This window comes from Ornithodoros turicata, chromosome 5, assembly GCF_037126465.1.
Source record: "Ornithodoros turicata isolate Travis chromosome 5, ASM3712646v1, whole genome shotgun sequence".
In the NCBI taxonomy this organism is placed as follows: Eukaryota; Metazoa; Arthropoda; class Arachnida; order Ixodida; family Argasidae; genus Ornithodoros; species Ornithodoros turicata.
Window position 1 is genome coordinate 62,542,732 of NC_088205.1, and position 15,063 is coordinate 62,557,794.

The window sequence follows — 15,063 nt, forward strand, 5'->3', positions numbered from 1 at the left end:
ACTTGGTATCTTGAAAATACTTTCAAAGGTCAGTTATTTAATAATCTAGCTTAAATACTTTTCCCTGCTACTATGAAGATCCTTGTCTGTGCATGACACGGAGGTCGAGTGAAATATTCTCTTTTGTCTCGGCAATACGCGCTTTCTGCTGTACATATAGGCTTTAACGTCTGAGATATTCGGGACCCCTTGGGATGGGGTAGCGGGCAGCCCAGCGGGTTTGGGAGGATGCATGAGGCGGTGTGTTGTCTGAAGGGTATGCGGGTAAACCATTGAGACCCCCATCAGGCAGGATAGAAGACAGTGCCGAAAGCCGTATAGCAAGTCAAGGCACGTATAGTTAATAACTCTTTATGACGTTAAGGTAAAGATAAGGAGAAAAACGACAGTAAATTCTGTAGTCTCTGCAGACTGTATATAGATGATTCGTTTGCATCTGTGGAGCGCCTGTTCAGAATTGGGGGTAATGTGTTTAAAAAGTACCGGGGCAGCTATCGGATAGTAATTTTGAAAAGCACTTGTTCCTGCGAGCTAATACAGCTTTTTTGGCAATGCCATTTTCAACCCCACACTCTTCGTATTTATTTGATAGCGAATTCCAACTGCGAAAGTATCTTGAAAGTAGCCAGTTACTTCTAAGTTTATTTAATACCCTATCTCAAATACGTTTCAAGATAGGGTATTTAGTACTCCACTCAGGTACTTTTAACTTAAATACGTTTTGTGAGTATCTTGCATAAGTCTGCTCGAAGCCTATAACCGTTGCTAGGGTCCGTATAGCTTTCAGGGTGTACATCCAAATGAAATGATCGAAATCCCCGTTGCAAAATAAACTACTGTAAGTAAATGGTATCGGACTATAAAACGCGCAGTCGCGCGCGGGAAACTGCAAAAGGCGAACAGAGACTAACCTGGACATCAAAATGCAAACACTGAACTTGGACTGACCTATGCTGGCGTTCACACGGGGCAACTTTTCCCAGCAACTCGAAGCAACTCAAACCGACGTCTTTTGAGCAATTTCGAGTCCGCGTTCACACGCAGCAACTCGGTAGCTCCACCATAGCCTCCTATATACTGATCAGTATATAGGAGGCTATGGCTCCACCCACAAGCAACCTTATGGCGACCGGACAATGTGGGTTCGAATCGAACAGGTGGAATCTTTTCTTTAGCTGCTGTTTATCAAATTTCAGTCAGTTTTATTGCCCCCATTATTGCCTTCCAGAAGTGGCAACTGATATGTTTCCGTGAAGTTCGTAAAAAAAGAAAAAGTTATTTTTCAGCTGCACTTGCAGGATTTGAGCCCATGAACCCACGAATGAAATCCACAACGCCATCGGGAGTCACGTGGCAATGCTTCCCTCTCTGATTGGCCGATGCACGAGCAACTTCTCAAGTTTTCGGTCGGGGAGCGATTCGCAGCAACTCTGAGCAGCTCGAGTTGCTGGAGGTTGCCGGCTGACAGCAACTCCAAAGTTGCTCATAGTTGCTGCAAGAAGTTGCCCCGTGTGAACGCTGCCTTAACAATAAACTAACCGACATGCTGCGCTCCGTCGTGTCCGCCCTGCTAAGCCTATAACGGCTGCAAAAATGTGGCTTTCGTTCGCTCGTACGACTTGGATAGACATCGAAAACACGTCACTTTGGGAGGTTAAATAGTGAGGTCGCGTTTTTAAAACACGTTATATCATCTTACGAAGCAACCGAGCGTTCTCCTTTATTTTCCTCGTTTCGAGAACGTGAATTTCGAGAATCGGGGATTTCGCGACTGGGAATATCGCGGTCATCCCCTCCTTCACACCGCATCGCACATAACCAGTTCTCATAGCCCCGTAACACCTCCTGGGGACTACTAATGGTAATAATAATTCGCGGCTTTACGTCGCGAGACAAGTATGGTCATGAGCGACGCCACAACGGTCGGTCTGTGGATTAATTTCGCCCACATTAGGGTTCTGTAACGTGCTCCGAAAGCTCGACACACGGCACACCGTATTTAACATCCCTTGCAAAAAGACGACCTTTCTAAGCAACCTGTACCCTGCCACTAAGTTCCTGGTGTACTCAATCGGGATCGGACACACAAACTTCGGGTCAGTATGTGTCACACGCTACCAACTGACCCACCGAAGCCTGGGAACCACTACGAGGCCAATGCTTGGACTCCATCGCTACCTCGTACGTCAGATGTCGGAACCAGGTTCGCACGAAAAGGGAGACTATTTTCGACTGTACTTCTTGGGGTATAAACTGTCGATAAAAGGTGACGATCAACCTTCAACGTGTTTTGGCACGATATTATTATGCCTTGCCTTCACTCAGAAAATATTTGGTGGGAATTTGCGCAAAAGCTATTTTGTTAGAATTTTTTTTTTTTTTTTTGCCAGTTAGATTATGTCAAATCGCAATCTTCAAGAGGCAGCCACGGCGCGAAGAAAAAATTTGGCGGCAAAATAATCTGGGAGAGCATTGGCTACATGGGAACAATCAACCACAATTTATTTGAGAGAAATCGGGGATGCTCGAGCGCAATGTCTGGGACGCTTGTCATGGAGTGACCCGTTCTGGCTGCATACTCGCACACTTAATTCCAGGCGTCCTGATCGAAGGAAGCGCACGACTGTCGCCATCCACGTCTCCAGCTGTCACCGAGTTAAATGGCATTTCACATGGCGCTCGCGGTCACTGCGTCCCAGCGCTCACCTGATGACTTGTCCGTTTACTGCGACCGTGAAAGTAACATTACGAGCGTCGAACTACACTATAGGGGAACGGGCTCGCTGGCTTCGGTGGTCTGCTACTAAAGTACTAGTAGTAAATGTCTAAGCTTCAGCAGCAGCGCCAGCACATAGTTCGTTAAATTCTTTTTACTTTTTTTCCTGGTCACGGCGTCATGGCCACGACGATGTCATCGATGCAGCCGCACGACGATTCAGGGCTAGACTCTAGGTGTGCTACATTCATTTTGGAAAAGGAAAAAGAACGGCCGTCGTGGGACGTGTGTACCGTGATTACGGTGATAGGAGGCGTTCGACTGCCACAGCCATCGCACGACCAATATCGCATATGTCATACCTAGGATTCCGGGTTTTCGGATTTATCCGAAAAAATTCGAGAAACGTACTCCGGTAAAATTTTAAGCAATCCGGATTAATCCGAAAACCTCCGTTTGGCAGATACCCTACCCTGATAGTACCCCGAGAACCTGGTTAATGTTCTTGGCCACCTTTACTGTCCCGGGTTTCTCCTGATATCGGATATACCGGCCTCACCACAACATAATAATGGTTTCCTTGACCTAGCGTTTTCTTCGGCGGTCACCTCGACCACTTGAGGATTCACCGCCCCGGTTTACCCCCGGTCTGTTTCCCGATTTCCTTGTCCTACACGGGACCTAAGCACTAAAATAAGAATCGAACCGGAGTCATACGGAGTGGTCTTTCTGAAAGGGCAACAAGTTGCAGTGGTGACGACAAGATGGGACGCAAACCAAAGCTGCCCTGCGGCTACGTCAAGGAGTACCCTGATTTCGAGGAGTTCACATCGTGCCGCGATCGCGATGCAGAGGTTGTCGTATGTAAGTACTGCCGCATAACAGTGAGCACCACACACGGAAAGGGTGCATTTGGAATTGCGGAACACCTCGGTGTGCTTCGCACGAAATGTATTGTTCACCTTGTGTCCCTTTAGTGTTGGAGCAATAAATGTGACAACTGCATTTTCGCTACACAACCGTTCGTGCGTCGTCCAGTTTTCTACGAATTTCGGATATTAACTGAGCTGTAAATTATACACTCCGAAAAACATCCTCCGGTAACGCCCAGAAACAAACTCCGAAAACTCGGAACCCTAGTCATACTCTATGGCAAATTGTTCCCTACAACGGTCGCCTCCTGTCCAAACTCGGGCAGGTTTCTCCTCCGAATTATGAGTGCACCGTGGTAGAGGGATTTGGAACGCATCCTATCAAGTGTTTTAGCTACAGTGACTACCGCCGAGCCTTTGAATTATCGGTGACCCGCCTGGATAATCGAGTTTTCAACGTACGAAAAGTCCTTGCGTGATCGCCAGTCCACCATCCAATTCTCTCAAATGCCTGCACTCGTTTTCTTTCTTCTCTTTTTCTTTTTTTAATGAGCTAATCATATTGATATCTTGTGATCTGGTTTGGATTACGGCGTCTGCGCCGGAAGAGTCCGTAAGCTGTCTTGAAAGATATTTTTGGTGTCGAACACACGTATCAGTTCCCCACTCCTTAGATTTGTTCTTTGAACGCATTTAATTCTTCACCGTTTTGCCCAGTCTAATCCTACTCTGATTTAGCGTGTTCTTGATCTCATTGCGCGGTTTGCTGCTAACGCTATTATCTTTACTTTTTTTTTTTTTTTGTTCACGTAAATACTTCGACACTAGCATTATCGGAGTAGACAATTCTGCCAACGCCGTGACTAACAAACACATGTTTTCTTTTTATAGGTAATCTCTTGTCTCTGTAATCTTTTCCGAACTCAACTGATATGCCTGAGCGCGGGGGGGGGGGGGGGATATGTTTAATGCTGGTAAAAATTAAAAAAAATGAAGTGAAAGGGCAGGGCGCAAGGCTTATACCAGAACAATGCGAAAACGCATTATTTACAAGCTCCTTTAAAAACACCAACCGGTTGATAGATACAGAGTGTTAGTTGACCATTGGTAACGTTGCTTTCGAAGCACCGTATGCCGAAAAAGAAAAAACAAGCTTAAATTAATGCCATAACGAAAAACAAGCAGGGACTCACGACTCTGTCGCGGTTATGTGCTTCTGAGTGGTGTAATACGTCACCGCAGCCTAGATGTACCGCAAGCAACCACGAAACACATTATCGACAAATAACTATGCTGCTATACATTCAGTTGAATGAAACAAAGCATAAAGCATATTCTCTCCGGGGAACTTCATTGAAATCGTACCTTTGATCGCCGTTTGAAAACGATGCGACAAGGTTAACAGGCGAGGTTGTGCAAGCACGCTAATCTCAGCAAGACGGAAGTTTTTCCATACACGCCTTTTTCCCCGCGAAAAACAGCACTACTGGATGTAACAATGGACGCAACAATAAAAGAAAATATTTCCATTGTACATTTATTTACAAACACTATTCGTACGAGGAGTAAACATTGTTTTGGTTTCGTATCCCACGCAGTCTAACATCATGCAAACTCTTTAGTTCTTGGGATGCCTCACGTAATGTTCCGTAGCACCAGGTCATGCAGTGCAACATGACAACTGCGACTCCAGACAACCTAACGTCCGAGAGCAAGTCGTTGAACGTCAACGTTTGTGCGTGTGTTGGGAGATGGGATATATGTTTATTCGAAAGACAAAAGAGAATGAAAGGGGGAGAAGTCAGACAAACGCAAAGTCTACTTGTTATTCGAACAGAAGGAATGGAAAATAATAGTGCACACTTTGTTGCAAGTCACACGACATATACCGGCATACGTGCAGATATTGGTACACGGAGGTGAAATTATTACGCAGTCTCCTAAGCGATATGTACGTTCGTGTCATAACCTGCGCGTAGTGCTTTCCTAGACTTCACTCTAGCAATAACCTGTGAAAGCTGCCTTGTACATTGTTCAACTAAACTTTGGGCGAAGAGTCTCTTTTTCACTCTTTCCAAATCTTGGATAGGTTGCTCAAACGACTATATTACGTCAATGGTTAACAAGGCGTCGCACTTACTATACCCACTTCAAATCTTAAATTTGTTTTGTGTTCTGTTGTATTCGTTACACATCATATACGAAGCAGTTCAAAAAAATAATAATAAAAATAAATAAGGGTGGGTAATGGGGGTTCAGTTAATACCCCTGTCACGCGGCAAACTGAATGTCATTCCCAGCGAATAGTGTTCGCACTGAATGATATTCGCTCCGTGTCACACGGTGAAACCAAATGAGAATACATGCGAATGGTGTTTCCCCAGCGAAGGAGTTCGAGGAGCTCATTCGCTTTTCCCTCCCGCACCGACTGCGCACCCTCGTCAGTGGAGAGGTAGCGAAAACAAGCAACGATAAACCGTTTGGAGAAATTAAACACGAATGAAAAGTTGTAGTACGATACGTAGTAGTAAAACGTTGTAGTTTTGATACGAACGAAGGAAGGCCGAACACCTTTTTTTAGACACTTACAACCACTTGGTTTGATAACTTTTTTTGGAGAACTACCCTCGTTCCCAGTCGCCATGTTGCAAAGTGTGGTCCAGATGCTTCTTACTTGTCTTGGTTTGATACTTAGGCAACTGATCGTCCTCCAAAACGTTACAGTTTTGTGAAATAATCGTTTTGAAAAAAAGAAAGAAAAAAGAATATAAAGAATGTACGTACAGCTTCATATGAGCGGCCCTGGTGTCTTATTAATCGACAGTGACATCATTTGAGAATGACATTCTTTTTCTTCGTGTAACTCGATATAATACAAACGAATGACATTCGGTGTGAATGACATTCAATTTGCCGTGTGAGAAGGGTATAAGAACTTGCCGCATTAAGAACCCAGGCATTTCATGCGCTGTCACCAGTTATACCATGTGAGTGCATACAAATAACGCCTTACGATATCCAGTGCGAATGCAGGCACAGTTCCCCCTGAAGTCGGCCCAGGACGCACACTAACCGCCCTATCCCCTCACTCCTTCCTGCTGTCCTCTCTCCATCTGTCCACGTCTGTACGCCGCTCATAGCCACAGTTGCTTCGCGGTGCTAACATTGAATAAAAGAATGGGGGTAATTCCGACATGCGCTTTCCGTCTCTGAAACAAAACAGTGGCGTTCACTTGACGAAATTCGGAGTTCAATTCACCTTTTTCTAGGGGGGGGGGGGATTTATTGGCAGAAAAAAAAGGAAAAGGAAAGATAAAAGGGAAAGGTCAGCCATGCAGCACGCCGGCTTGCTATTCCCTAAACAAAAGAAATAAATAAAAATAAACCCGGCTCACAGGGAGCTCTAGTATTGAGGCACCCTACCCTACGCGTCGCATCCTAGCGGCTGTCCAGCGAAACACGATTTTAGCACGCGCCAGAGCCACTGATCTCTATGTATAAAGGCTGGATCGCGTATGGGAGAGGGGCTCGTGGGAGAGAGGTACGCATTCGGGCCGCCATGTTGGTGGGCCCTAAAACGCTGTGTGTGCCCATTGCAAACAATGGGAGGCAACAGAGATTGTGAGTATTTATTGCGCTACAGGCGTTGATCATTGTTTGTCGTCACGCGATTTTGTAAGGTGCCAGTATACTGATGTACCCTAACAGTGTTTTGCAGGTGCCCTGCTTTTCGATTCTTAATAACGTTATGTTTTGCATTCCGAAACTAGACTGTCACTGCAGTGCAGCGCTGGGAATTGTACTGCAGCACGTTTCCCAGCCAATATTTCAATCAGAAACGATGTGAGGTTAACAACAACCATGTATATAATATCCTGTGCTGCGTTCTGGACAAATATTTTTCCGTCACGAACGGTCCGGGAAAAGATATACTCATATACTCGCATGACAGAAAGATATCGTTCTGTATAAACTCTCAGCCGTTGTTTTAGCCGTGTATGCGTTTAGTATGATTTATATCAAGCATCGCCGCAGAAAGAGTCTTTTAGTGAACGACATGGGTGCCATGCCTCGCACATATGGACACACCGTCAAGCAGCTCAAATAATTACTTCACGCAACTCGTTCGCGCTCGTTAGAACAGTTAGTCAGGTTGTGATGTAAGCTTAATCAATTAACTTACTTAGGAAGTGGTGACACCTGCTTGAGACACAGGACTTATCTCTTTTTGAAGTACAGCCCTTCTATGTTTGTTTGTTGCTTCCTTCATTTGTTCTGCGTATTTGCAGGCGCGGTTGTGCCAAACTGAATGTCCATCCAGCACTGGCTTTGTCATGTTTGTTATGTGAAGCACGTTACAAAAAATGCAGCTCCACATCTGAAACACCAATCAGTATCATCGTCATCTAAAAGGGGCACCGTTGTGAGACCAGACACGCTTTCTGGAGATCTTCTATGGCACTTTCCGCAGTTTGCACAATTTTCTTCAGCATCGAAGTCTCTCATAGGAACCACTTTCATTAATGACTCCCATCTTACCCTTTGATGTGCAGGGGCCCTCTTGCACTACACACGTATGGTCTGCAAATTGCAACAGAACGATTTGGAGCTTGAAACAGTTGTGCTTTTGTCATTTTGGACCTCGTATATCCTCTCTGTGAAGCGTAAACAAAAAAGTAACACTTTTTTCTACGCTTAACACTTTTTTCTACTTTCTAGCGCTTTTGTAAAGAAGATCACTGATGATGAGTAAAGAGAGTATACATTTTTCAAGTTCAACATTTATTTCTTGCACTTATGCATTTCAGGATACAATGAACGTGCAGGGAGGTCGCAAAAGACTACATTTATTGTTTTGCGACCTTCCTACAATGACAATATATATTTTAGGGATGACAATGGACAGGTACACTCTCTAAATTTGTAGCACTCAATTTTAGGTTGGAATGAGCAAAGAATAGCAACTTCCCTCCTGATATTTTCTCATATATGCTGAATTTTAAATTTAATGTGATCAACGGTAGATGTAAACAACATCAGTACCAGAGAAATGCATCCTCAATAAATAAATTTCTTCTTATAGCATATATGTGCATGCCTATTAACTGAAACGATTATCACAGTTCCCTGACATGTTTTAATTTCTGAGAGTGTACTGTAGAGGCTGCTTAGATCTACAACAGTTCACACAAGGTATTATATACTGTGAATGCCTTTAAAAATCCCATGTGACACATATGCTTTTACTTTCTGGAGGTGCTGTGGTAGTCAAAGTTTGCGGGCATTACGCAGGTTCTGCACCCATTTCTTGAGTATGTCGAGGCAGCTGTGAAGTAACCTGTATTGATGATTATTCCAATTTTTATGGTGCATCGACAACAAAGGCAATATAATACATCAGAACATTGGTTTGGGTGCAACCAGTTAAAAATGAATGTTGTTTAATAAATGCATTGGACAAATGTTAAAACATCAGTTTAAAACATGGCTTACAATCCCTGTATCTTCTAAAAATTGAAAATATTAAAACCTATTCTAAAAAGAATATGGGGAACTCTTCTAAAAATAATTATAATTATTATATTGCTGGGTGAAGGAGCCTAAGGTGTGTTTCTGATGTCAACATGTATGAAAATGTTCAAATTTGAGAGAGGCTAACCACAGTGCGTGCACTGAGGTGGTTCCTTCCTGTAAAGTAGAAACCAGTGGATGAGGAACTTGATACTTATCTGTACACCCAGTCGTATCACACTGCACAGATTATTCACTGGGTAGTCCACATGACGAAACCTGTATTGACGAGACACCACTTTTGCCTTAAAAACTGCTACAAATAGCACGGCACGCTACAAATTATTATTATCGTAACAAGCTGACGGTACAGGTGAGACACAAGGCGTTATCCAAGTCGCGCCACACCACCGTCACGTAGCATTCTGTGTCACAAATCAAACCAAGGCACAAAACAATACCAATACATGAAAAAAGGTGACAATCTTGGTCTAGTTACGACGTAATACCGAACTTGTGCGCGAAGGTAATTCAAAGAAATGAATGTGCACTCGCTTCCGTAGAGAACACCGTGTACCATGCTAGCAATGCATGCAAAAAAAGCGCTCGAGTGCTCGCACATATATTGATGACAACACTACCTGTGTAGTGTAACATGTTCTTTCAAGCATATTATGCACTCAAACAGTATTTGCCACCAGGTAACATGCAAGTGTGCTCGATTGAACCTCGGAAGAGCGATCAAACAACCTGCATCCAGTGCTCGTTTTGAACAAAAAAACACTTCATAATGGTCAACTAAATATACAGAATGGACGCCTATTTATTCCTTGATAAAGAATTACTCACCTGTAGAAATTTAGGCCCTGTATCCTTGCCAGTACGGTTGGTACGACAGTAATTGCAAGAAGTTGCCATGATCGCTGCGGCGACTGTTGTGGGTACAGTAAGATGGCGGCCGGTTTCCTCACGCTCGCGCTCCCCATCCGCGATCCAGCCTTTTACAATCGAGATCAATGGCCAGAGCACAGCCAGCCTCGATACTTGCGCCCTCTTTGCAAAGAGGGCGCAAGTAGCACAAGTATCGATGCACCCTACAGGTGGCGCCATATTGGCGCCATCTAGTGAATATGTAGGAAACCTTCTTCGGCGCCGTCAGGGTCACAGCTCATACGCAGAAGCGTTGTGAAAAAGGCCCATTCAGAACATCCAACTTGTGTCGATAGAAAATTTGTCACAGTGGTTGTAAGTCGTGGCAAAAGTTGGCCGAAGGTAAATACCGTTGACCTCATAATTTTCGGTTAATTAGATTTCTTACTCCTGGGGAGCTATTCTCGTCAAAGTAAGCTACCTGCTTACTTTACACGTCACGAGCTGTTGGGCTGAGCCACCGCGACAAGCTCCGCCTGAACGATCCGCCCATTTCTAGGGACATTTACCCCCGCGCATACACAGCGTGTAGAGCATCACAGCTTAGACCTACAGTGGCGCTGTGTACCGGATTTAAATAGGTTGTATGGGAAAAAAGGAGAAACAATAGTACATCGGTTTAAACGTGCAGGAATAATTATGACGTCCTGATATTGTAGTTGCTATGGAATATCTCTCATGAACGGAGCTCTGGCAGTTTTGACGTGACATGTTTGACGGCGGGCTGCCGCCGCCGCTGTCTTTTTTACAGTCAAAAAGTGGCGCCACATCCAATACCGTGCTTCTATGAAGAACATTGCTCGTTGAAGTTGTCCCCTCGCTGTCCCTAGATTTTCCCTAGCTCACGTCATTTTGACGTAGGCGGTGACGTAGTATCTTACTTTTTGCGCTGAAAAGTAAGCACCGAAAAGAGGGTGATTACTTTGAACGGGGACGGCGGTAACGATGAAAATGGCGTACATGCCTCGGACTATGACCTTTATTTGACTCCAAATACGTTTCCACGACGGCGGAAATGGCGCATAGTGCATAAATATTTGTATTTCGATCGGACGATTTATGCTCATTGCCGTGGTTCGTGCTTCACCACAATGCACCGCTCTCCGATACAGAGCCGTTCGTCATATCGACGATTGAAGCGATGACGTCTATCATTAAACTAGTAAAAGTCTATCCCTTACACAGACAGAATTAATGTAGTGGTCGTTTCGTGCTACTTTCTCACACGACTCATTACATGAGGGGGGGGGGGCGTTGTCGGGGTTGTGGACAATGAAAGATACGAATGCAAGGCGGAGACAACGAAATCAGTGTCAGTTAATAATTAATAACAAATGGCGCCGCAGAGGCGTTGCGCGTAAACAAGAAATGACATAAGAAACTGTAGGGGGATATAGTAATCTTTTCGCGCCACTCCGCAGGTTCAAAATCTTGGGCACGCACGAGCGCCACCCCACTGTTTACTTGTTCGCTATCTCGCTCACAACGCGATCGCTACACAAGATTGTTTTCCTATTTTTACACCGTGGAAGTTTTTTAGATATTACTATCAAGCAAGTGAACTTGTCATGACCACTTTTCTCCGCATTCCTCCAACCTTCTCTTTCAAGTTGTAGTCTTCCGTTTCCGGGGAGACAATCTAATGGCGGGAAGGGCGGTATCATGATGATCGTATCGTGAAAACACACACACAGCAGCAAGGCTGGACGATCAAATGCACGACTATTGGCTAAAGGCGCGTGAAAACCATTCCCAATGACATTCCCATTATTCACGCCTTCTTTATTCGGCGACCAATAACCGCCTTGCAAAGAAAGTAAGCAGGTAGCTTACTTTGACGAGAATAGCTCCCCAGTTTGTTTAGCACGTTAGGTGAATGTGAAGACTTGTAATACAACTGCCCAGCAATTTCGGATCTGATAACATGAGCGAAGTAACTAAGTGGCACGTACTGTGTTTCTTTTCAGATTAGAACACCATCATGAAGATCCAAGCATATCATCACCCATACTAAGTAGAGCAGGTACAAACACACAAGTGAACAAGGAAGACCAACAGTATCTTGGCCAAGAAATCAACAAAAGAGTACAGTACACTTTCAGTGCACTCCGCAGTGCTCGCCTACCTCGTGACCTTCGTAACTCGGCCATGGACGGCCATGAAGCCGCCTAAGCTGATCATCCTGTGTTAGTACATAGTATTGGAAATATTTTGCTGCTGCTTTCTTTTCAGCTTTCGTCCTCTATGTGATCAGTGATATAATGTACATAAAGCTCATTCAGTTAACAACACTTTGGACAGCGAACACGCAATACGTCGAATCGCTAAGGTATATGACAAATTACATTGAGCACTGCTACCTTTTAGCCCAACATATTGCACTCAAGACCTATGTATGGTTGCGTCCTGAAGATTGGTCCTGTTTCGCATCAATGTCACACAATATACTTTTTTGCACTGTTATCAAAATGCCAGAAATGCGCTGCGTGCTTCATCCACGCGGGGATTGGACAGCTTTGTCAGTGTGGGCATTCTTGTATACTTAATAATATTTAAAAGACCAGAGTTTATATTAATATATGGACTGAGAAATGTTGGGATGCATGATCAACTCACCATTATGTATTGGCAATGGCAGCTCTCACGACCACTCCAAGGGGAACGCGTTAACAACTATAGTCCCCTACATCTTGTATCAGTTCTTCATGTATTTGATTTGGTTAAGACAGGAATTGTTCCTTTTTTCTGGAGCAAATGGAGGCTTGTGGCAAATCAGAAGAATTTCACCATATCAGCTCTGAAAATACAGAAAGTAAACTGTAGCAGCCATCCACAGCACATGACACCAAAACCTCCAATGTGCCGACATGTATCTTATATTGTTGTCGTACAGTGCTTCGGGTATGCTACAGCTCAATAACAGTAAGTAGTTACGCGACAGTCTGTCTCGGACATCGGGAAATAATCAAATACCTTTTACACTATTTTATTTCATAAAATTTAGTATTTTGTTGGAAGCCCACCGTCCTACAAGCATTTCTCATGTGACGTCCTTGTTGTCTTTTCTTTTTTTCCTCCGCGACTACACGAATGATACAGACGATATTAATAAAATAATAACAACATAATCAACAGTATTAGTCGCCTCACTTAGCGTGAAAGTCTCCTGCACTCTGAGCAAAAAAGGAGTAATTCTACTCCTTTTGGGAACTAAATGCATTGCCACAAAAATTAGTCACTTTCTGGACTAAACGCATGGGAGTAAATGAATGCCACAGTGCGGAGACTGCCTCTTACCCTTTGTCTTCAGTTTCCATGTACATACTTCATGTGCATGAGTGAACATACCTTGAATTAAACAGGCTAGAGTGATATGTCGAGTGGTATAAAGCATTGCGACATGCATAAGGCACAATTTGCCAAGAAAGAGACACCGACTATTTCTTACTCTGTGGATATAAAATTGCCAAGTTATGTAGCCTTATGCATTGAAATTGACGAAGAGTACATACGAGTATTTACGCTGACTGTCGCACTCAGGGATCAATTTGCGTGGTTTAGTGACTATTTGCAATCCTGGGGATTACATTCATGGGGTCATGGGAATGGAATGGGGACTAATTGCAATGTAAAGGAGTAAAAGCTGCAATTACTCCTTATTTTACTGTGTTTTCTTAGATTGTGCGCGAAATTTCTTTTTGGCGACAGTAGCAATTCTACATTTTGTCTTTCCTTATTAAGATATTTGAAGGGCATCCAAACAAGATTTTCCCCTGTAACGTACTGGAATTTTGTGATATACCGCCACAAAGGGTAAACATTTGACCAGTTGATTGCAAAATGATTCTGCCTAAAATAACAGTAAAAATTTGCCGAAAGTTGCTGCACTGTACAGAATGGAGACACAAGAGCACAGACTTATCTGTCCATACAAGAGATCGAGTTTAAGTGATTTTGGCCTCGACCCACTTCGTACATATTGAAAGCCCTTTGGAAATATGATGTCTTGCACATGTTTAGGTACAATAAACCCTCTGCTTTCACTATGTGTGATTTCTATGAAAAGTCCTGCAGACCGATTTTGGGTAGTGATCCCTAGATGATCACAACTGTACGTATATCCAATCGTGGTGCCAGTCCAGTGAGGTCCCGTCACAGCAATAGTAGAGTCCTTTGATATTCTTCATGGCCAAGAAACCCATCCTTCCAACAGCAGGAGAGCTTGTCGTAGGGAGAACCCCTGCCGCAAGGGGGCGAGCGCTCAAAGGGGGGGGGGGCGAATTCGCAGGCCGATCCAAGAGAAAGCCTGTGTCTTTGCTTGTGTAGGCGCTCGTGTTGTTGAATTCTAAAAAACACCGCAAGGCTGCTGGAGGATTTCGGGTGCCTCTCTCATGCCGCAGACCGTGTTGCGTCTGGGTATGTTGCTCCGGCTACGCGAATGCAGGTGAAGGACTCGTTTTTCTCGTTAAATAGGAAGCAGTTTACAATTACTGAATGGGGAGAAAATATCAGTGCCTCGCGATAGACCGAAGCCAAGACCCGCACATCTGCGAACCATATATACTTGCGCGAATGCTCCTCAGCAGACGCTACCTACGCTGTAACACCGCGGCGTCCGTGTTGCTAGCAGGGAAAGCTAACGGAACCTATTTCGTTTCCGATACCGCCGCCCTTATTAGTCCACATTTGTTCCTGTTTCAGACTCTGTTACCACCATTGTTGTTTTCGTTTCCGTTATGTTTCCGTTTGGGTTTTCGATATCGCCCCCCCCCACCTCTTGTTTGTTGTATTTAAAAATATAGTATATGATTTCTTTGAGCAGTTAACACATCAACATGGTTTTCACGAATGTTACTCACGCTTGCAACTTACAAATCACCATAAGAGTATAAGACCTGTGCTTCTTCTGTTTACTACGTACTATTCCTGCACTGTTTTCCTAGACGTTAAGAAGGCGTATGACAGTGTGCAACATAATGCAGTTTTGCGAACACTCAAAGATGCCAACATGCCAACATAGGAGTTCTCTTCCCG

The 15,063-nt window shown here is 44.1% G+C and overlaps 1 protein-coding gene and 1 long non-coding RNA gene across 3 annotated transcripts in view; one reads left to right on the top strand and one right to left on the bottom strand.

Annotated features, from left to right (window-relative positions):
- LOC135396123 (uncharacterized) overlaps positions 1 to 13,939 on the top strand; it is a 289,187-nt gene extending 275,248 nt beyond the window's left edge. For both annotated transcript variants that reach the window (XM_064627160.1, XM_064627161.1), the window contains exon 8: positions 11,997 to 13,939. In XM_064627160.1, coding sequence (XP_064483230.1) covers positions 11,997 to 12,014 — 18 coding nt within the window. In that variant the 3' untranslated portion in view covers positions 12,015 to 13,939. The remainder of the gene's footprint in view (positions 1 to 11,996) is intronic.
- On the bottom strand, positions 8,703 to 10,090 carry LOC135396122 (uncharacterized). Its single transcript, XR_010423316.1, has 2 exons — positions 9,949 to 10,090; positions 8,703 to 9,378 (listed from the first exon to the last, which is right to left on the bottom strand). It is a non-coding gene; the product is annotated as an uncharacterized LOC135396122 (long non-coding RNA).
- Positions 13,940 to 15,063: the final 1,124 nt, after the last annotated feature.